At 40.3% G+C, this 21,733-nt stretch overlaps 1 protein-coding gene across 1 annotated transcript in view; it reads right to left on the reverse strand.

Annotated features, from left to right (window-relative positions):
* Positions 1-5,212: 5,212 nt before the first annotated feature.
* Positions 5,213-21,733, reverse strand: part of ASCC3 (activating signal cointegrator 1 complex subunit 3) — a 567,972-nt gene continuing 551,451 nt past the window's right edge. Inside the window, exons 38-42 of the mRNA XM_006271799.3 lie at positions 18,250-18,401; positions 15,453-15,603; positions 8,215-8,424; positions 6,105-6,280; positions 5,213-6,013 (exon numbers count right to left, since the gene is read on the reverse strand). Of these exons, the coding sequence (XP_006271861.1) occupies positions 5,866-6,013; positions 6,105-6,280; positions 8,215-8,424; positions 15,453-15,603; positions 18,250-18,401 (837 nt within the window). The 3' untranslated portion in view covers positions 5,213-5,865. The remainder of the gene's footprint in view (positions 6,014-6,104; positions 6,281-8,214; positions 8,425-15,452; positions 15,604-18,249; positions 18,402-21,733) is intronic.

The raw sequence follows: 21,733 nt of genomic DNA on the forward strand, positions 1-21,733 counted from the left end.
GGTTGCCCTCGTGCTGATAGAATTGTTTGCAATAAAGTTGCATTGTATTAATCAACAAATGAAAGCTAACATTACATCTAAAAATGCTTTAGATTTCCTTAGAAGTTTAACATTTAGCTGTAAACTGAATAGGGGAGAGGCTATTTAAAATAAAGGTATGTGTAAACACTTAGAACTACAAAATAAATCTTTTTCTCCTGTTCCTTACATTTTGGAGCACATGGTAGAGTCGATTTGCAACTTATAGATTACATCAGACATGCATCTGATGAAGTAAATTGCTGCTTACTAAAGCATATGCATCTCTGATTTAGTTAGCTTATAAGGTGAAAATCGATCCTGCCTTCTTCTGCCTAACTTCAGACTAACTTGGCTAACTACCTCTTTCTGCATTTTGGAGTACACCAATTGGATGGGAAAGTGCAGTTCACTTTAAAGGTTTTTCAGTATATTATTAAAGCCCCGGGCTGATGTTACATTTGTCATGGAATAATTTAAGTTTTGCATGTTAAATTGCTAGATGCTAATTTATAAAAAGGGTGAATAGCTTCAAATTTTGCATGTTAAATTGCCAGATGCTACAAAAGGGTGAATCACCTCAAAGATGTTCCTTGTTAAAAGTGGAACTTTTTTGTAGCAGGTAACTATTCTGCTTTATTTTTACCATCTGGCATGTTATTTAGACCCTCCACTATCCCACAGTGCTTTGCTATCTCTCTTCCTCCAAGAGAGGGAGAGCAGCTGGCTCTCAGACAGTTGGCAATAGGAATGTAACAGCAGTGGTAATGGCAGGGGCTGACTGAGAGGGGACAGAAAAAACCTAGACAACCCTTGTTACCCCTGGGCCTTTTGCAAGCAGCTCTGATCTTGCTCTTTAAAATTTTGGGCATGAGAGCAGCCTGGGATGGGGAAGCTGCTTAGCAGTCTGGGGCTACCTGTATACCCTTTTAAATTGCTGTGGTTAGTAAAAAAGTTCCAATGTTCACATCGCATGAGTAAATTAACATCTGCCAGTGCCTTTACAGTGAGTCCTTTAAACCTAGGCAGTTTCAAAATTTAGTGGCAGCATATTTTTCAGGTTTTTTGGCAGACAGCAGCTCCCTACACAATTCACGTTTGGTTTGGTACTTGAAACAATGTCAGTAACAAAAAAGCCCAGTGAATACTACTTATCTTCAGTTAAAAGCAAAGACTTATATTTGCTACGCTGAATTCCTAAAGGTAGGCGTCTACCTCCATATTTAGAGCATCTAGACAAACATGACTGGATATTTTAAAGAGCTTAACATCTTTGAAAAGCAGGATATTTCTAATAAATATAGGATTTAAGATTCTACTATGTTGGGTACCCAGGGTTAAAAATTCTGGCCAAAAGATTTAGCTAGATGGGGTTTGCCTATAACAAACAGGAGAGATTTGAAAAAGAAAAGGAAAATATGAAGTAGTATGAAGATGGCATTATAGTTCCAGTTATTTACAAAACTAGTGAGATAAAGTTAATGATGAAAAGGTGAAGAGCAAAAACTTTGTTCAGGCTTACAAGCAAAGCCAAAGGAGAGCCTGCTATTTCATCATTTGCATGTCAGTATTGTAAGGAGTGACCTAAAAACCACTCTACAGAGACGAAGCAAAACAGAATGTTATGTGACGAATGCCCATTTGCAATGATAAGGAGGAGACAGTCTGAGATAAAGGGGGCTTGAAAACAAAAGCAGAAGCCAGGGTACTGGGTTAAAGAGCTCATTAAAATACTAAAAATCATGCCCCTAGGTGGGGAAAAAGTATGCTAATGAAACACACGTGTATGTAAATGAGATACATAGCTAAAACACAGGTATAGAGACATGCTCAGTAAAGAACTTCTTGCATCACTCCTTATAACCAATCAGCAAACAAATACGCTTGTGAGAACTTGAAAACTCCTGTATAAAAAATGCTTAGTGGTAGTGATCTGGTGTGCTTGTTAAGTGAAATTATTCCGCTCGCACCTTTTATTGCTAGCAATAAATCTTCTTTATACTTTCACCCCTGGTATCTTTATTGGCCTTTGCATACCGGGCACGATCCCAGACTTGAGCTGGGGCTCAACAGTTTTTGGCGACCCAGATGGGCCTGCCTTAGATAAGCTTTGCCCGGACTAACTGACGACCAGACAGCCACTCCTCCGAAGTGAATGTCAGGCGCGTCCTAGGATCTCTTTTCTCGGTGAGACTTTTGCTTCAGGGGGAGCTGGATCGCTGAGGCGGCAGTAGCCTAATGGTGCAATGCCATAGAGTAAAAGTACCAGTAACAGGCACCTGGGTGAGAGGATAAAAAGGGCATAAGGCCTACCGTCAGTACGCCTGCTTGGGATTATCTCTGTAAGTATTCTGTCTGGCCCGAGTCCAAGACCAGTGATTTTTCCCCTGTGAGGACGAGGACTAAAAACAGATCCCTGGATCCCAGGTAAGTCGGACGGTCAGAACCGGGAAGGCAGCCCTGAGATGGGTACTATTAAATGTACCCCCCTCTCTTGTGTATTGGGACATTGGGCAGAGTTTGGTGGGGATCCTATGACTAAGAAGAAAGCTAAATTCTTCTGTGAAACTGCGTGGCCACGCTATAAGCTAGATGATCAAGAACATTGGCCTCCGGAGGAAAGTGTTAATTATAATACCATCTTACAATTGATTTTGTTCTGCTGGCAGAATGATAAATGGGAAAAATTGATGTATGCGCAAGTGTTTATGTCTCTTTATAGAGATAGAAAGGTTTTGGAGAAATGTGGATTGGGGGAGGGGGTTGGGATCTGTGAGATGGCCGTGGCTCGACCAACTGCAAATCCTGTCCTGGAATTTCCGGAGCCGGAGGCTCCCCTCCCTCTGCTGCCTCTACCTTATTCTTTACCTCTTCCCCCTCCTCCTCCTGATTCGTCTGATTCCTCGTTGGCATTCGCTCTTCCTGCTTCTTCCCCCCCACCCCCCCCCCCGAGGCGGAGGTTGAGAACACTCCCCGACCCAGGGATCTAAAACAGCACCGACCATGGCTGTCAGGTGCTTGGCAATCTCCAAAATCCCCGACTTCTCCTGATATAACCCCGGGAGGTGGGTAGAAAATACAGTTAGGAGCAGACTCCGGGGTTAAGGAAAAACATCACAGGGAATCTGATCCTGGCTGTGGGAAGGGAAATGGGGTATTTCCCCTAAGAGAACAAGTGGTACCCGGGCCTCTCGAAGATGACGGTGAGCCAACCTACCGTCGAACCTTTGTGCACATTCCTTTCACTACATCAGATTTGTATAATTGGCAGAACAATAACCCCAGCTTGAGAGAGAATCCTAAAAAGGTACAAAACCTGTTTGAAACGATTTTCAAAACCCATAACCCAACCTGGGCAGATGTTCAGTCTCTTTTAGATATCCTGTTGACACCAGAAAAAAGAAAGATGATAATAAACAAAGCCCGTGAGTACATAAAAAAAAAATTACCGCAAGAAACCTGCAAGGAAATAGGGACGATCATGTCCCCACCCAGGAGCCAGATTAAAAACCAGACCAAGATATGACCTCCATCCGTGCCTATCAAAAATATATCCTCCGAGGATTGAGAGATGCCATAAAAAAACCTCAGAATCTCAATAAGGTGTATGAGGTTCGACAAAAGACAAATGAGACCCCGAGTGCCTTCTTAAAAAAAATTTACACTACTTTCACACAATACACTCGTGAGGACCCGGAGGATGCATCAAACGCTCGCATGGTAAATATGATCTTCATAGGTCAGAGTACACCAGACATTAAAAAAAAATTACTAAAGACAGACGGAGCAACAGGTATGCCTATTTCCCAACTAATAGACATTGCTTACCAAGTATTTACTAACCGAGAAAGTGTTCAGGAAAAGCAACAGGACAAGAAAGAGGAGAGAAAGATAAAAATGCAGGCAGCTCTAGTGGCAGCTGCAATCACAAAAAACCCCAGAAATGAGGGATCCCAGAGACAGCCTCAGAGGCGGGGTCCATTAGAGAAAGATCAGTGTGCCTATTGCAAACAAAAGGGAAACTGGAAGCAGGAATGCCCCTATTGGAAAGTTGGTGAAGGTGAAAATAAAAGAGAGGAGAGCAGTGGACTGTTTGCTTTTAAAAGGGATTCAGATTGAAGGGGACCGGAGGCCCGGGAAGGAAAGATAACCCAGATCCCAGTGTCCCCTGACGAGCCTCTGGTTAAAATACAATTAGGGGACAGAGATGAATTGGTAGAATTTCTCGTCGATACAGGTGCTGCCCATTCCATCTTAACTCAAAAACTAAAACCTTTAAATAAAAAGACTGTGCCGGTGATAGGGGTCACAGGAAAGACAATAACACGACCCTTCCTACAGCCAATGACCTGTAATCTTGGGCAGCCTGAAGTCACCCATCAATTCTTGTACATGCCAGACTGCCCCGTTCCCCTTTTAGGGAGAGACCTCCTCTATCAACTGCAAGCTACGTTGTCGTTTCAGGATGGGCAAATGTTTTTAACAGTGCCTCCTGAAAAGGGGTGGCATTTACAGGCTTGCCTTCTCGGCCTTCTCCGAGAAAAAAATACACCGGATATTCCTCAAACCCTGCTCGATGCTGTTGTTCCATAGGTATGGGCAGGTCACTGACCCGGGAAGGCTAAAAATGCTGACCCTATAAAGATTCAACTTTTGCCAGGGGCCCAGCCTCCATGTGTAAAACAATATCCAATGCGGATAAAAGCCACTATATGCTAGGTGTAATACAAACACATAGTAGACAGTCTCTGACGCAAAGAGGCTACAAGGACAGAGTAATGTATAAACAGCATTTAAAGAAAATATCAACAGTACCAATACTACGTGAGTTTCCAGACACTAGACTAAGTGAGCAAGAGGATGTATTTTAAAATAGAAAATGTTTTGTGAAAGAGTGCAACATTGGCCTTTAGGTGTTGCTTGGACTCTACTAACACAATACCATTTCCAGATACATATGGAGAACATAGTTGTCTTTTTGGATACTGTGCACACATTTTTTGTGATTTACAATGACTGCATTATACAAGATTGATAGACTAATATAACTAATGGGAAACTTTTCCTTCTTAATAATTTAGGAAAACAACATCCACTTAGTTAATCTAGTAATATGCAGAGAGGAAATTTATGTTATTATATACAAGCATTTTGTTTTTAGTTCATTTTGAAATCAACTGTAGACTCTTCAGCATAACTTTCCAATCAGATTTATTAAATTTATAATGAATATAAATTTGTGAAAATGTTCTTGTGAAGTATCATCTCCATGTGGTATACTTAAGAGATGTATTTTATCATTAAATGGCATTTACATTTTATACTGAAGAGAGTGGTACAACAAATTTCTTACAGATATGTCTTATAAACTTAATGTTATAATTCACCTCAGCAATGTTTTCTGTCATTTCTTAAATCAAGTTTTGTGCATTCTCCGCATAAATTAAAAAAAATCCATTTAAACAATATGAACACATTGGCTATAGAGCAATCATTTCCAAATGAAAACTACAGCTCAAAATGTATACAAATTAAAATGTCCATACTTTCTTGTTTTGACTTGCCAGAATACAATTCTGGCATATACATTAGTAGTAAAACAGATCCATTTCACATTCTGAAATTTTTCAAAGATGAAATGATAAAAGGCAACACTTTGTAAAGGAATAAGGCCACTGTGGCTAACTCTGTGTTACTAGAGTCAATACAGCAGTCACTTTCAATTTCCTAGGTGTCTTGAGGTTAGAAGTTGATTCCACTAAGGCAAACATAATTTCTCTGTTGTCCAGCATAACTGAACATCCAGGTTTCAAGCCCACTTCTTTCAAACAGATTGTTCAGGTCATGTTACTTCAGAGCCAGGTGACTCATTGCATCAGAGTTCTCAGTATTGACCTGTGCTGAGCTGCTGGCTGGTATGACATTCAGATAAATGTCATACTGTTGGTCCATGCCAAGGTAACTGTCACTCATGAGATACAATGTGTAGATGTATCTAAAATATAAAAGCAGGCTCATTAGTTTCTTTTTCAAATCATCAACATTTAATTTCATAATACTTGGATAATTTTAATAAAAAGTCTTACTTTCCAGGAGTTTCTGGAGTATAAAAAGCAACTGAAACAGAGCTTTGGTTTCTGATGTATCCAATCCTTTTCAAAGCAATAAGTTCTTTTTTATCCACTTCCCCAAGTATCAAAAACCACCCTTCATCTTTGGCTTTGGGGAATCGAGGAGCCATTGCTTTACTGTCTTGCTTTCTCTATTAGGTAAAACAAACAAACAAACAGGTTAATGCAACTGGGACCCCCAGTTTTCTTGTGTGTGAGAGTGAGAGAGGATGAGAAACTATTACAGAACACCAGGATCAGAACACTTTGTCATTCTTCCTAGATAAAGACTTTTGGTAAAAATATGAATCACAGGAATACAGAAAACAAGGCACTTAACCAATTAGTAACTAAGCCAATACCATTTGTACAGAAAACATTGTCCCCTTTTTATAATTTAGTCTAAAAACAGAGTGAATGCTATTCTCTGTAGAATGACTAATTGTAAACCTTGCATCTTTAAATAATATTAATCAACATTGTCCAAGATTAATCTAAAGACAATGACAGTACTTCTAGTCTTTACTTTAGGTTGCTGTAGCAAAATGGAAGATTATTTCAGTGATTCTTTAAGACGGTGTCTTTATTGCTGAAAGCTGAAGATACTAATAATGATGCAAATTCAAATCAGCATTCATTTAGTGCACTGTAGATGGAGAGGTTTTGCTCAAGATTCCCAGGGAAGCAAATGAACCAGCAGTGGTAAGCTTCATACAGTATTATGAGAGGGGGATCTAAGACTGTGGGGCAGGGGAAATTCGATGGTAGGGGCTTCAGGCACCTCAGCAGTTTCTGGCTGGCTGAAGCTTCTTGTATGGTACAGGGAAGAGGAACTCTTTTCTTCTTCCTTCCAGTTAACAAAGTTCCCTGACATTCAACTGCAGAATACCCAAGGTATTCAGCTCTGAAATAAAAAAAAAAAATGTTTGCCTTCTTATTATTCTCATTTTGCTCTTAAAGTATGAGGGCACCATTTCCTAAAAGAGGAATTTAATGTATATCACAGTCCTGGACTCCACATAACCTACAACTATTTGGCACCCTCTTACAACTCCCCATCACTTCTCATAAAAAAATGAACACAACAAACAACCCAGGGTAAAATCCTAGCCCCAGTGATTCAGTGGGAGTTTTGTACTGATATGAGACAGTATTGCACCCCAAGAATCCAACTAATTCACACTCCTTGGAAACCTGGATGTTAGGGCTCTCCTTTGTGTTGCATCCATTGATGACACTGGGGACATATATAGTTATGCCACAACTATAAAGTGAATGTTATGACAGTACTACAAGTCAACACTTAAACTTCTGCTGTTTGGGGGTTGGAGATCTAAATAGCTCATTTTTTCAAAGTAACAAGTATTTTTCATGATTCAATTTCTAGGTGAGAAATTTAAAACAAATATAAAGGGGTGTAATTTTCAAAAACTGATGGAAACTAACCAAAAGTGGAGTCACTAGTGACTTCTGAAAATTAGATTACTATGTATAAGCAAAGGAGTGAATATGGTTGGAAACAAAAAACAAAATAAAAAAAAACCCACAAAAAAAAGGCAAGGAGAACCCTGATGAAAAAAGCATGTCCCTGATGGATATGCGAAGATCACAAGGAAAACTCAAGCTAGGGAGGTAAAAGGTAAACACCTTAAGCCTATTGCAGAGAAATAGTGAAGTGCTTAGCAGAGGACCATAATTCCTTTAAAAAAACAAAACAAAAACAACAAAAAACAAAAAACACTAAGCAAACTTACAATAATCAGAAGGAGTTGAACTAATAATACAAATATTAGGGAAATGCAGAAAACTGGTTCATGTAAAATTTTTGACCAATTTATCATGTAAAAACAAAATAAAATATTACATATATCTGAGCTATTATCCTGTGGTAACTGGGTAAATTACCAGTCTATTATTAACATTTCTGTCTTTGCACAAAGCTGTGAAAAATGATGGCAGATCTCATTAATGAATGGTCCAATAGGATTAATAGTCCAATAGGATTTTGTTATTGTATACCACACTGCTAGTAATTCAGACTATTGGAATCTAGTGCACTAGAGAAAGAAAATTATGAGTACTCTACCTGATGGTACCCCATCTGGATTCTCTGCAAATATATCTGGAGCACATATTCTTGATCAGCATGTAATTTGATCCATTTTTTTTCATCCCTCATATCTGTTGCCAAAGTAGGAATAGGTAGTTCATTCTGTCCCTGAACCGAGCCATCCCACCAGCCTTTAATGCTCAAATGAACATTTATAATTGGCAAGTGGGAGACAAAATTCCAAACCTGTGGAAGAACAGATCGTAAGTAATTGGTAAGTCCTGCTTCAGGTACAAGACAAAGCTGTAAAATGCTGCCATTATAATAGAAAATATAACTGTACATTCTACACATTTAATGTGTAGTTAAAAAACAATTTTTATGTATTAATAAGATTCAAATAAAAAAAAAAATCAGGATTGTTACTGGAAAATGCTCTTTCATTAACTTCTTACTGTACCTCTCCTAAGCAAATAAAACAATTGTGAAACTCCTTAAGTGCAGTATATATGCTCTACCATGTTTACTGTATATCTGAATAAGAAAAAAACTGTTTTCCACTTCTGGTTAAAGTATTATTTCCTATAAGCACTAAAAACTCCTATAACTGAGTTTTGAATTAAAACTTTGTGGCATAATCCATAATGAGCCAGTCAGTGCAATGCTAATTAGTGATGGGCAAACCTCAAAGAGTTCAGAGGATCAGTTCAGATAATTATCAGACAGTTCAAATGCTCATCTGAAGTTATCCATACTTTAAAAAATATGTTATGTATTCATCTCCTTGAACATCTGTTATCCTTACAATTCTCCTAAAGACTCTCAAGTTCTTCTCCTACCTTATCATGGTCTCGGTTTTATCCCTCTCTGCATCCCTCTACACAGAGCTGATATTAGGTACACATGACCTACATTATTCAATATGGTACTCCTTTAGTACTGGATGTGATGGCCTGAAAACACACTGCAGTCCTATAGCCCTAGAGTAGGGACACAATACACAGTAGCGGGCAGAACAAGTAATGACATAAACAATGGAGCTAAAAGTGGTGGCAATAAAGCAGATTTTCATCTAGGAGGCAGAAGAAGGGCAGAGATCAGAGTGATAGGTTCATGGGAAATAGAGAAAGAAGTAAAAACTACTTTGGAACCACACAGAGCTAGAAGAATAAGGCTAGGGGCAGAAGTTACACATAAATGGGTTTATATGATCAGAAACTTGTTTAAACCTGTAACAGAACAGAACCTTAGTGCACATAAACCAGTTTGAAAATGGGTGAAAATGGTTTAAGATAAACCTGGCTGAATGTAGTATCAGACTTAACTGAATTGAGTCAAACTGGTTTATGAAACTTCTGTCCCAGACCCCTTCCTGGTTCAAGTTAAATCACAGTCCCCCAGCATCCCAGCATGCTTTCTAGCCCTGGGGTGGGCTGTACTGTCTGTGCCAGAGAGCAGGGTTGTCCCTACCCGGACCCTCTGCTCTCTAGCTGGAACAGTGAGGGCTGGCTGACAAGGGGGAGCGGGGGGGCAAGCACCGCTGGATATGCAGCCTAGTCCATAGGGGGGACTTTTCTGTCCCCCTGGCAAACCCTGGCTGAGGTCCTGGGCCAGGGAGGGGGGCGTTAAACACACCTTCCCCTGCTCAAACTCACTGCTGGCTGCAACTGTGGACTAAAAATCCCAGAGGCACCTGGAAACAGGAAGAGGAAGTGATGAGCAACCCTGTAGTGTCCTGCTGTTGTAATTCTGGACTGCAAATCCCAGAGATCTGGGGGCAGCATGAAGAGCAAGTGAACAAGCAGCCAGAGAGCCCTGCTCTAGTGCTCCCTTGCTTTCTGGCCTGAGCCGCTGCAAACATGTGACTGCATTTCATTAATCAAAGGTAAATGTCTGTTCACTTCTGTTTCAGTTGAATATGTGCAGCTTAGACCAACCTGGAAAGACTGAATCAATTCAGCCTTGAGCTTTTTGACTGTCTGTACCTAGCCTAAGTACTGAAAAAACTTGGCGATTCCCACACAATTATTATATGTTCCCCAGCAATCCTTAGGGACAGAAATGATTCCACCTTTGGGTGGGGCGGGGTGGGGTGAGGAGAGGAGGGATAGGGGTGGCGGCTAGGAAGGAAAGAGAGGGAGAAACCTACTAACACTTCATGGAAGAAAGAGGATCGAGGTATTCACTGAATGGTCAACAGGAGAGAATGCAAAGAAGGGGTGGGACCATGGGTGACTGGTGCCACCTTACTCGGGGGGAGGGGCATGTGCCTCTCCAGTGACCAGTCAATGACCGGGGTGGGGAGTCCCCCCACGGCTGATCTTGCCAACTGGGGGAGGGTCTCTCCATGGCTGATCTCACTCACCAGCTCCCAGAAGTGGCCGCGACATTTCCACTCCCGGGCCGGCACTCATGGGGGGGTGCCGGCGCTCCCGCTGGCCCCCTTGCCCATTGCCTAAGCGGGGAGCGTGGCCTGTTAGGGGGTACACCAGCACTCTTAGAGGGTGCATGTGCACCCCCTACACATCGCCACTGACTGGGACAGATGTAATGAGCATGGAAAAGAGGTTTGGATTTCTTCATTTTAACTTTATTTTTCCCTATATCAATGTGACCATTTTGTACACAAAATAAAACAAATTTAATAGATTTGGCTTGATTTCTTTGATTACGTTTTCAATGTCAATGGGTTTGAAGTCCTGAAAAACACTCACTGTGATTCACAATTATAGTAAGTTAGTAGATAATGAAGTTTACCAGTTTCCTTAAGGTAGCTTTAACTGACAAAGGACAGGAAAACTGGACTGTAAGCCCAAGCTAAGTAGACAGACACTAGGAAAAATAACACAAGCTTCCTCCCTCCGATCTGAAACCAACTTACAGCCCGAAGAAACTCTCATTTGATAAATGCTACTAAGATTTCATTACACTTATATTCCCAACTTACCCACTACCAGTGTATCATGAAATTACCTCTGATAAAATATCTTCTTTGCCTGTCTACACTGATGCAGTCATACTTCACTGGCTACCGAACCTTATTGTGGGACCCAGGCTGAAGCTACCGCTATGGCACTGTCCATACAGTAGCAGCCGCTCTAGCTCCAGCACACGGCAGGAGTTGGAGCTGCTGCTGTGTATTCCAGGGCCGCGTTCACATGAGCTCAGCTGTTTGTTTCCCCAGGTACAAGTAGCAGTGGCACACTTTGTGCTGTTGCTGCTTGACCCTGGGGCATGCCCATGCCATGTGCTTTACCTACAGTCCTGGGGGCCTCAGGGAGCTGCAGCCACAGTGCTCCTGCATCTGGGAGACTGGCTGGTAGCCAGAGCCTGGCTCTAGCCAGGCAGGCTCTGGTTTTGGTAGGCATGTGTTGCTGCCATGTGTGCTGCCCCCCCCTTTTTTTTGGCATGGGGTTTTTGACCCTGGGATGTCCCACGGTCAAAAGAATCCTTTGTGCTGCAGTGTGGGGAACACCTGCATGTGTAGTGTGTGGCACTGCAGACGGGTCTGCAGTGCCACATATCACACGTCCATGCTTATCTGTACACAGTCCAGGAGTTGGAGCTGCTGCTGCCACATGCTCCAGGTCAGAGCCAGAGCTGGAGCTGCTGCTGCAGTTTCCTCATGCCCCTGCTCAGATCCAGCTCTCAAAGAGCTCCATGACCCTGTGTACTGTATGCAATCCCAGTTTTAATTATGGCTACTGCACTAGAATTTATTTTAGCACATAGAAAGAATCCTGTTGTAACAGAGTAGGTCTGATTGAAGAATCATACTATTCTCCAGGCCTGTTTCCTGAAGTTATGAATTGTGCTATGGTAAATAAATTGAAAGATCTCAATAAGGTTAATGGTCTCTGGTTGCTGAGACATCTGTAGCACAGCAACTGTTTATCTGCCAGGTAATATGGAAGCATTCACATACTTCTCTTGTTGAAAATAATATCAGGTGGAGTCTGCTAAAATCTCTAGTAGCATACTTCTCTCTCTCATAAATACACATATCTACAGATATGTATGCTAAACCTCAGATCCATTCTGCATAACTACTGAGTATCATTTTCAAAGGTGCCCCATTAATTTAGAAAAAAAGACCCAGATTTGCAAAGGAGAACAGACTCAACAACGTTCAGCACCTTCACACCTAATGTTTAAACACGTGTCTCTGGGAGTGGAATTCACAATGCCAAGGGAGCGAATCCATAAGGAAAGTTAGGAATCTAAGACTGAGATTCAGAGCACCTAGCATGCTGATCAGAGGAATGGGGAGAAGGAAACGCTAAACCAGTGGTTTTCTAACTTCTTTAGACTCAAGGCACCTTACTGTAACTTTTATGAATTGAACCCATTTCACACACTAATTTATTACAGTACTTACCTCCTTGCAAAGGGGCTGTGCTGTGGGGACGGGGAAACAGCCAGGCAGGGACTAAGCCTGATCCTGCACTTACATGTTTATCTCCTTGCATCTCGCATATGTGCTCAGCACCCCAGGGCACCCAAGCATCCTGAGAGAGAATCACTGCGCTAAAGAGAAGGGCTTGTCTGAAAGCCTACCTCTTTCCAGAACTAAAGCACCCACCCTGGTATTTACAGACAGACTGAAACCATTTCTTTGATTTAGCCATCTTACGACATTCCACTGGATGCAGATGACTAGTTCGGTCTTTTAAAATGTAGTGGTACTCCCACTCATGTTTTACATAAAACATAATGGTCAGAGCATTTGCCTAGGAAGTAGAAAACACCAGGTGTAATGCTCTGTTCAGCCTGAAGGGTTCAAACTCAAACTCCCACCTCCCAGAAGAGCACCCTAACCACTAGTCTTGAGGCAAAGTTGTCAGGAGGTACCTTCCACCCTTTGGTTGATGCTGATACCGCGCTACTGCTCAGCAAAGAATGCAAAATTCACAGAAACAGTAACATATAGGGACACCAAGTCTGTGACTCTCAAAACAGATTTAAGTCTGAGACAGGTGCCAAGATGTTGAGATATTAAAATATTGGTTACTTTGAGTCCTGGTTGGTCACAAGATATCAGGCATAAGAGCTATAATATTGAATATAATATTCTAAGATTTAAATATAAAATATAATTTTGACATAAAAGCAACTGTAGGCCTTTTTGGCATGCCTTTCTTCCTTTGTCCCTTGCACAGTTTGATTTGTGATAACTGAGGCACACAGGTTTACAGATGAAGGAAGGGAAACAAGACGTCCTACTAGAATCATTTTTAATAAGCTGTCAATCATTTTTTATCGTTTTTGTTCAGCAAAAAGTGTGGCATAACTGTATAAGGATACATATAAATATATAATGATAAAATATAAGGCTTTATCAGCCCATATTTGGGTTGCTCTGCATAACTCGTTCGTCATTTTGACATATGAGTAATATGGCTATTTCATACCCTCATATATGAGACCGCTCCTGATTTTTTAATGTATCATATATCTCCTCTTTATATGTGTCTATATTTACAAACACACATCTACATATACATACACAGTGTAGGTACACACACATATATACAAGCTATTTTTGAAGAAACTGCTAAGACATTTCAATACCAGCCAAACATATTTATCTGAGGATTAATCTTCATCTATTGAATCAGACAAGAACACTGCCATGCATACAATTATTTAATTAGCAGCCAAATCCTCTGCCAGTCAGCAGCCGTTCCAGGCATACTGATGGGGCAGTAGATGCAAATCTCACAGTAGTACTGCTTTTTCTCATTACTACTGCAATTAGCACTTAAATTGATGCTTTAAACATACTAATTTCTGGAATAATTCAGGATTTGTATGTTACCTGGGATCGCCTCACTGCAGAGATGACACCAGATTGCTACGCAAATTGAAGCACTTTTGAGCCAAATAACCATCATCATATCAGACAGAGCCAATTTGCATTTGCTTTTAAAGATAACAGAATGGCAATTTATGCAAATAAATTAAGTAAGTTTACTTCTGAGTTCTCCCTGAACTAATTATAACAATGTTCTAATTTTTCATCACATCTAAAACTTGGACTGAAATCAATATGTATTATGTTAGAAATCTGTTGTTGTTAAAGGAGACCTTGTTTTGATTTAAATAATTTTTTATTCAAAATTTTGATGGTAATTTAGTTAGAAATGAAGATGTTTGTTATAGGCATTTAAATGCCCTCCTTTTTGTTTGCACGATGGTGTTTGGTTTAACAGAAACTAAACAGTCAACATATATCATTTTTACCTTCAGCTAGGAACAGTTAGAATTAATTTTCTTAATAATACAAGTTTTGAAGTTTTCTTGTGTAGTATATGGGCATTACTATACTATTGCCCGGAAGTTATTTAAAAAGACTGCTACAATAAATAAGATAACTATAGACAAAATATTTTGAAGCTGTAGTTTCCTTTCCTTAAGAAGTGGTGAATATTCGTATGCTTTTTCTCTTTCAGACAGAAATGGAATGCTGGATCTTTTAACAACCTACTTCTCTTAGTAACTGTTTAAAAGTACATTTCTGGAACTAGCAACCATGACATTTGTGATTATGAGACAATTCTGAGAAGTTTCATAACTGTTGGCAGATAAAAATGGCCTAGTCAAACACCTCCCAGGGCACAAAGAACAGTACTGTACTTATATATGAACGAAGAACCAAGCTGGTGTTACTGGTTAACAGGGAAGTGGGGTGGGGAGGAACCCACCTCCTGGAACAGGAGCAACAACCTATGGTCCCACAGGCTGGATCTAGCCAGTGGCACCGCTGGATCTGGCCTGTGGACATGGGACTTTGGAGACAGAGGGCTCTCCCCATGCTGCTGCAGGGAATAACTCCAGCTACAGGTGGGTCCCAGCCACAGGTATAACAAGACAGCTGGGTGTCCGGGGCAGCTGCAATGCACGGTGGCTTCTGGCTGCCAGTGTGGTTGTGAGGTTATGGCAGTAGCAGCTACTTTTCTGCCAGCCCCTCAAGCTGGAATCCCGGGATGCTGTCTCAGCCACCTCACCTTAGTTACACTACTGGTCCTAGTGCCTGCCACCCACCTGCCTCTAACTTCAAGTAAGTCATTCTGGTTTGTGATCAGAAAAGGTTGCCTACCACTGCCCTAGAAAATGAGCTCTATCTTGAATTTAGAGTAATGATATATTACAGTTTTTGCAGAAAATCACAGGATATTTCCAAAGGGATTTAGAGAGATTGTTTCTTCCTCCACTCATTTTTCATTCCAGATCACATCTATAACCAATTCTGAACTCATGACAGAAAATGTTACCTGTGTAATGTGTGCAGCTTGCAGCTCGCCATTTACAATGGAAGCAAAAATGTTTTCTTTTCCTTCACAAGCAGCAATCAGTTCAGGAAGACACTCAATAGGTCCTTGGTAACCTCCACGTGTGGCCTTCCTTTTTCCTTGGTTCCACTTTCTGATAAAGACAGGAGTTAGAAAGCAAATGATTATGCTGATACAGGTTTACAAGGACTATAAAGAATGGTAAAAAGGGAAGGAAGACATAAAAAAAAAATGTAAGTGCCTAACCCATTTTGCTCAGATGTATTCTACGGAAAATTCACCTGAGGATGAAAAAACATCTTCCTGTTAAGAGCTAAAGTGAAAGTCTGATTAAGACTGAGCTACCTGGTGCTGAAAATGCAATGTTTAAAAACAGTATCAATTGTTAGGCTAGTATTAGAGTTGCTCAGCATCAAACATTTCAATTTTACTTGCAAACCAGTTTAATAATCAGCTAAAGAACACAAATGTTCAAAAAAATCCTTAATGTTACTGATTTGTTTGCAACTTATTTTTATATATGAGGAACCGACGCTTTGTATTCCACATTTTGAAAATTGAAACTTGTGTACAATGGGGACACCTGTTTTAATGAAGCCACCTGTTTTAATGAAATGATCAGTTTTGTGAGATGAAAGATTGAAATTCTCATGCTTATATAGCCAGATTCAGATGGTCTCTGAGACCCATGTCACATGTTCACTTACTTGTGTGATGAGATCTGATCCATATACCAACTGTGGCTCTTGCTATACTGCATGTGCATGGCAAGATGTGTGATTTTGGGATCAGGGATCAGATCTAAGGGTACTATTACTACTTGCCAGTACAGGAAGAGCCTGGGATCATGATCCTGCACTCCCCCTACACTAGCAATTTGAAAGCCTCTAGTCCTATATGAACCGGAACAGTCCTGAGGCCAGGACCAACAATCAGCTGATTCCTGGTCCTGGCCCTGTGACTATATCGGGGTCTTGAATTGGCTACAGTGAGACCTTGGACTTGTGACTTACAATCAGCTGATTTCAGCTCTGGAGCCACACAGGAGACTGGAACTAGCTCTGGTTTGTCTCTACTCTGCCACATGTTCAATTTAAGGTGTGATGGAAACTAGGCACAAAAATATGCTACATCTTTTGTGGACTATTTTTATGGCTGGTTTCCTGTTTTGTCATGTCATTCATTCCTTGAACATGTGGCAGGTATACTATTTACAGTGTGATTAACAAGTTAATCACAACTTAAGTGTAACGTCTGTCAGGGGCGTGAGACATCCAAATGGGACTTAAATGGAACTCCAGTGGTAAAGTTCCAAAGAGCAGTTCAGTCTGACCCTGCTCTGCAAACCACAAAGCTCAGTATGTAGCCAGATTTAGGGAGTGTCTTTCATTTTCAATTTCTAAGTTCCAGATACACATATTTGGGTTTCTGAGCATGCCCAGAAACAGTTTAATATAGTCACCCGCATGCCTAACTGCTTTAACACTGTTTTGTGCTTTAATCTGAGCCTAATCTGGGGAGACCACAGTTTCCAAAGAGGCACCTGGTCTGTTAGATCTCCTTCAAGTATTCCTAAAACACATACAAGAAGAATTAAATTCAGCTAAAAAATGATAATACTGCTGCTAACCTTCAGTCCAACAGCCTAATGGATAAGAAACTCAAGGAAGAAGTGGAAGACTTGTGTTTTAGATTTTCTTCAATTTGAGGGGAGTCATACCGATAGCTCTCACCACTGTCCTAACCACTAGGCAATAAGGCTAGGCTGGGGTCCCTACTCCAGTTTATTTATGCATATTATCTAATAGCCCTTTAATACACAATGCATAAAGAGTAGTGGGAATGAGGACCCATTCTTTCCAGGCTCCCCATTCTTTTCTGGGGAACATATTAATCATTATGCTACAAAGGCAAGCTCCCTCTTTTTTTTTTAGCCCTAAGACTCTTGCACTCCTGGCTGGTTGCCAAGTGGTCCAGCATAAAAACAGGAATATGGACAATGTTTCTCCCTGTCTATTCTATAATTTGGTAGTTAATCTTGGAAAGTGGGGATATGTACTCAAATCCCTTCAGGCTAAGGGAGGGTAGAATCCAGGTTTCTGCTTTCTGGGAAGGCAGAGGCTTAGCAGGGCAGCTTTACAACCAGGACAGTGCCAGCTGCCACAGTGCTGATGGTGGCAGCAGAGTCAACTATAGAGGTGACTATTGTAGTGCCCCCCAAAGCAGTCTGGAGCTACTGCCCAAATTGCTCTCTCTCAGTTATATTACTATTCCTGGGTACACCTCTAACTACTATGCTGTTGGTGAGCACTGCTTCTATCATAGGCAAGTCTAGCCATTCTGAATTGCAGGCAACAAAGACTCTTGGTACTTACCCTCAGAAGTTGGACTAGACCCAGTGGATACCAAGGGAATGGAAATGCCTCTTGTTCAGTTTCACTCAGAAGGGGTGGGGATTCAGACATACTTCTATGTTTAGTATTTCTTACTAGCTACCTTTAAACTTTTTGAATCACACATCTATCCCTTCCTGTTCTTTGTACAGAATATCTAGGCATCCACATTTAGGTGGGAACCCTTCCAAAAATTCATCCCTTATCCATTTTCTGAAATCACACTTCTAGAAATACAATCTGGTGTTGTCTGAGGTCTGAACCATGTACAAGGTAGTTGAACTTTACATGCTTGAATACTCCAGGACACAATGATGGCATTCAATCATGATGAAAAAAAAACAAGTGGAATGACATGATCTGATTATGAATGTTGAGTTACTTACCTAAAAAGGTGAAGATGGTGTTGCTCTACATTGGGCAAAGTAAGCAGGGAAGAGTCATGTATCCATCGCCCTTGGATCACCATCTGCACCAGATTGGTGATATTCAGAGCAGCCACTAGCCATCCATGGTATGCCGCAACATCCAGCATTGCCTAAGCGAACAAGACACAGAAAATAAAGGAATTTAACTACCTCCCTCTTATTCTTTCCAGATGCATACCACTAAGAACATTTATTTTCATGATTAATATACAAAGATTTAGATTACTATTAAATGGGAATATGACTATTTTTTGAGTCAACTCCAACTGAAGTCAACAGGAGTCTATTGACTTTAATGGGCATCTGATTAGGTCCTAAATCATCATTAAAATTTACCTTAAATGGAGCAGCAGTATTTGCTGTTAGAAACAAATTCCAAGTTTGGCACTACACTAGTCTAGAATATTACTGAGAATAGCTTCCAGTTCTGTCTACAAGATATACATCTTTTTTACTTGGTTACTTAACAGTAAAATGATAAAGCTACAATTAAATGCAATATTAATTTTGAAGGTTTCCCTATCAGACCAAAGTTGGCAAACCAGCAGAATTATTTAAACATATTTGATCTACTTTAAAATATAATGAATATTAAAAGTGTGTCCTTAAAATGAATATGTGATGACTAATAATAGTACCAAGCATTAGCTAATATTATAACTCCCCTTTTACATGAGGAAACTAAAGTACAGAAGCAAAGCAACTCCCAAAACCTAATCTAGTGAGTTACTGGCAGAGTTGAGATTAAAGCTCAGAAAGTTTCTCATTTGGACTAATTGGAAAACAAGAATTCCACATAGCAAAGCAATTTCAGTTCTTTGTTCTGTATTGGCACAAAACTGAGATCTTTAGAATCTTTCTCCCCCAAAATGTGAGATTAACTTCAAAATGCTCAAACATAATTATTAGCTCCAAAAGAAGTAATAACCTGGTGGGTAGGGCAGCCACCTGTGAGACATCCAGGTTCAAATCCTTCAAATCAGATGGAGCAGGACCATGATTCTGAGTCTGTCATATCCCACCAAGCTATAGTTTGCTCTTGAGCGGGTTTATCTCTCTCATTTTGAGCAGAAATTCCATCCTGAATTTGGTAAATCATCTCAAAGAACGTTTTATCCAAGCTGATAAATTTCTGTCTGTGAACTAACATTTTCTGACAAAATCAATTTAACTGAATAAAGTCAACCACCTGTTCAATCAGACCATACTACCATATTTACTCAAATCCAAGATGAGATATTTTCCCCATTTAACACTGAGGAAAAAAGTTTCATTTTGGATTCAAGTATGAGGCAGTGAGGGCACAGGGAGCTGGTGTCTGCCCTCCTGCCACCTCTGCTGTCCCTGGTTGCTCCCCTGCCTGTCTCCCCTCTGCAGCCTTGGGCCCCCTTGCCCCTACCACCTCTGCACCCCCTGAGCCCCACCTGCTTCTGCTGCATCCCTTTGCTCCACTCCAGCAAGTACTGACCCCACTGCAGCCTGAGGCATGCAGCACGGCCCCAGCCTGGCCTGATAGCAGTGGCATAGTGGCCTTGACATTTATGAATGGACGGGCAGACATAGGGGGCAAGAGACAGGGGTCAAGCTGCTTGATCCCCCCTGCCCCCACTGCCTCTTCTACCACCCCTCCCCCCCACACTGCCTGCCCCTACTGCCTCCCCTATCAACCTGCCCTCCTGCCAGTGCTTTCCCTGCTGCAGCAGTGGGGGAAAAATTTAAGGTGACACTCCAAATATTAGATTGTATATATGGAGAATTGATAACAAAAATGATACATTTTCCATGTATAGAATCTAATTATTGGGGGTTGACTTAAATTCAAGGTCTTGGATTCAGGTAAATATGATACTACTTATAACTAAGCCACAGATAGTTTCCAGTTCCATTTGCAATTTTATTTAGTTAATTTTTAAAATTCAAAAGGATGTAGCTAGCTTAAGGTCCAATTCTGCAAAGACCTAAACATATGCTCAGCTTTATGCACTGTGAGTTCCAAGAATTTCACTGGGATGCCACAGTGTGTAAATTAAGCATGTGGGTAAGTCTTTGCAAGATTGGACCTACACTCTTTCAAGTTGGTATAAAAGCATATCTGAGAACTTTTCCAAAGGATACCAAATCAAAACATTTTTTTCAACACAATATTTTTATACGGAATTCAACTTCACAAATATACTGTAGACTGTGCATATTTTACAACAGTTGTTTGGATTCACGGGAGCATTTGTAGTTGATGAAAGAGATTCTAGTAAAATATGTTTATTTTGCAAACTGCAATAATAATAATAAACATAGCACTGAGAAGTCTTTGTTTTAGAGACTGCTAATTGAATTTAAATGTGTATTTTTAAAAGCTAATTGTCAGGTAAGAAATCTGAGGTTTAATGAAAATTTTGGAAAACAGTTACAAAAACAAGTTCAGGAATGCTCAATAATCATTTTCAGTTTGGTGCTTTTGGAAATATTAGGCAGTGTCCTTACTACTATCTTCCTAATCCACGTTCTTATGTTTTGGCCCTTGCTACATGTTACATATATTACACCATTAACTGGTTAATTACACAATAAATTTAAACTGGCTACATATACAAAGTAACTATCATACAATAAAAATTACTATACAGCTATAAAAAGAGCCAACCAACTATAAAGCTAATGCTTGAGAATGTGTGCAACTCTATAGCTGGTTTCTATCCAGCTTTAATTTGAACATGTAGCAGGGCCCTTAAAGATAGAAACCTGTAGTTTCCTTTTTTCAGACTACACTTAAGACATGTTATTTCAAGACAAATGATATTATTTTATGCTTCCTTGAGAAAGCACATACTTGCAATACTTCTGACTCATTTTACAGCCCACCAGTGGAATGATGAGAAGCTGTCCATATTAGTCTGTTCATTTAATCAAATGTTTTACAGACAAACAAAAGGCAGCATTTACTTAAGGCAAACTAAACAGTGAAATCTTCTTTAAACAAAGGAGTTGTTTACACATGCAGAGCTATTTCAATTAAATTACACTGATTCTGAAGAAATGCTCAGTTTAAAGACACACAAGCTGGTTTCAGTAATGGCCAGACACACAGCTTACTTTAGTAGTTTACAATGCCATTTCAACAGGTTTTATTTCAGGCCAGGGTGATAAGATCAATGACACACAGAAAAATATTTTAAGTTACCCTAAAATGCCCTGGTTCTGCCCCATTTCTCATGAAACTTATGCCCTGCAGCTAATGACATTTTGCAATTTTTTGGGTGGCAGGAACTTATCTGATTTAGGTCTGAAATTTTCTCCATGCCCTACATAGACAGATTTGCTTTTACAGATATATATTTGTACCTAAGTATGATATATATACATATATTTGAATGTATACAGTATAACCTCATAATTTCTTGAAAATCCAGTACTTCATAAACATACATTACATAGGTGAGTAGTG

This window comes from Alligator mississippiensis, chromosome 1 (assembly GCF_030867095.1).
Source record: "Alligator mississippiensis isolate rAllMis1 chromosome 1, rAllMis1, whole genome shotgun sequence".
NCBI lineage: Eukaryota > Metazoa > Chordata > Crocodylia > Alligatoridae > Alligator > Alligator mississippiensis.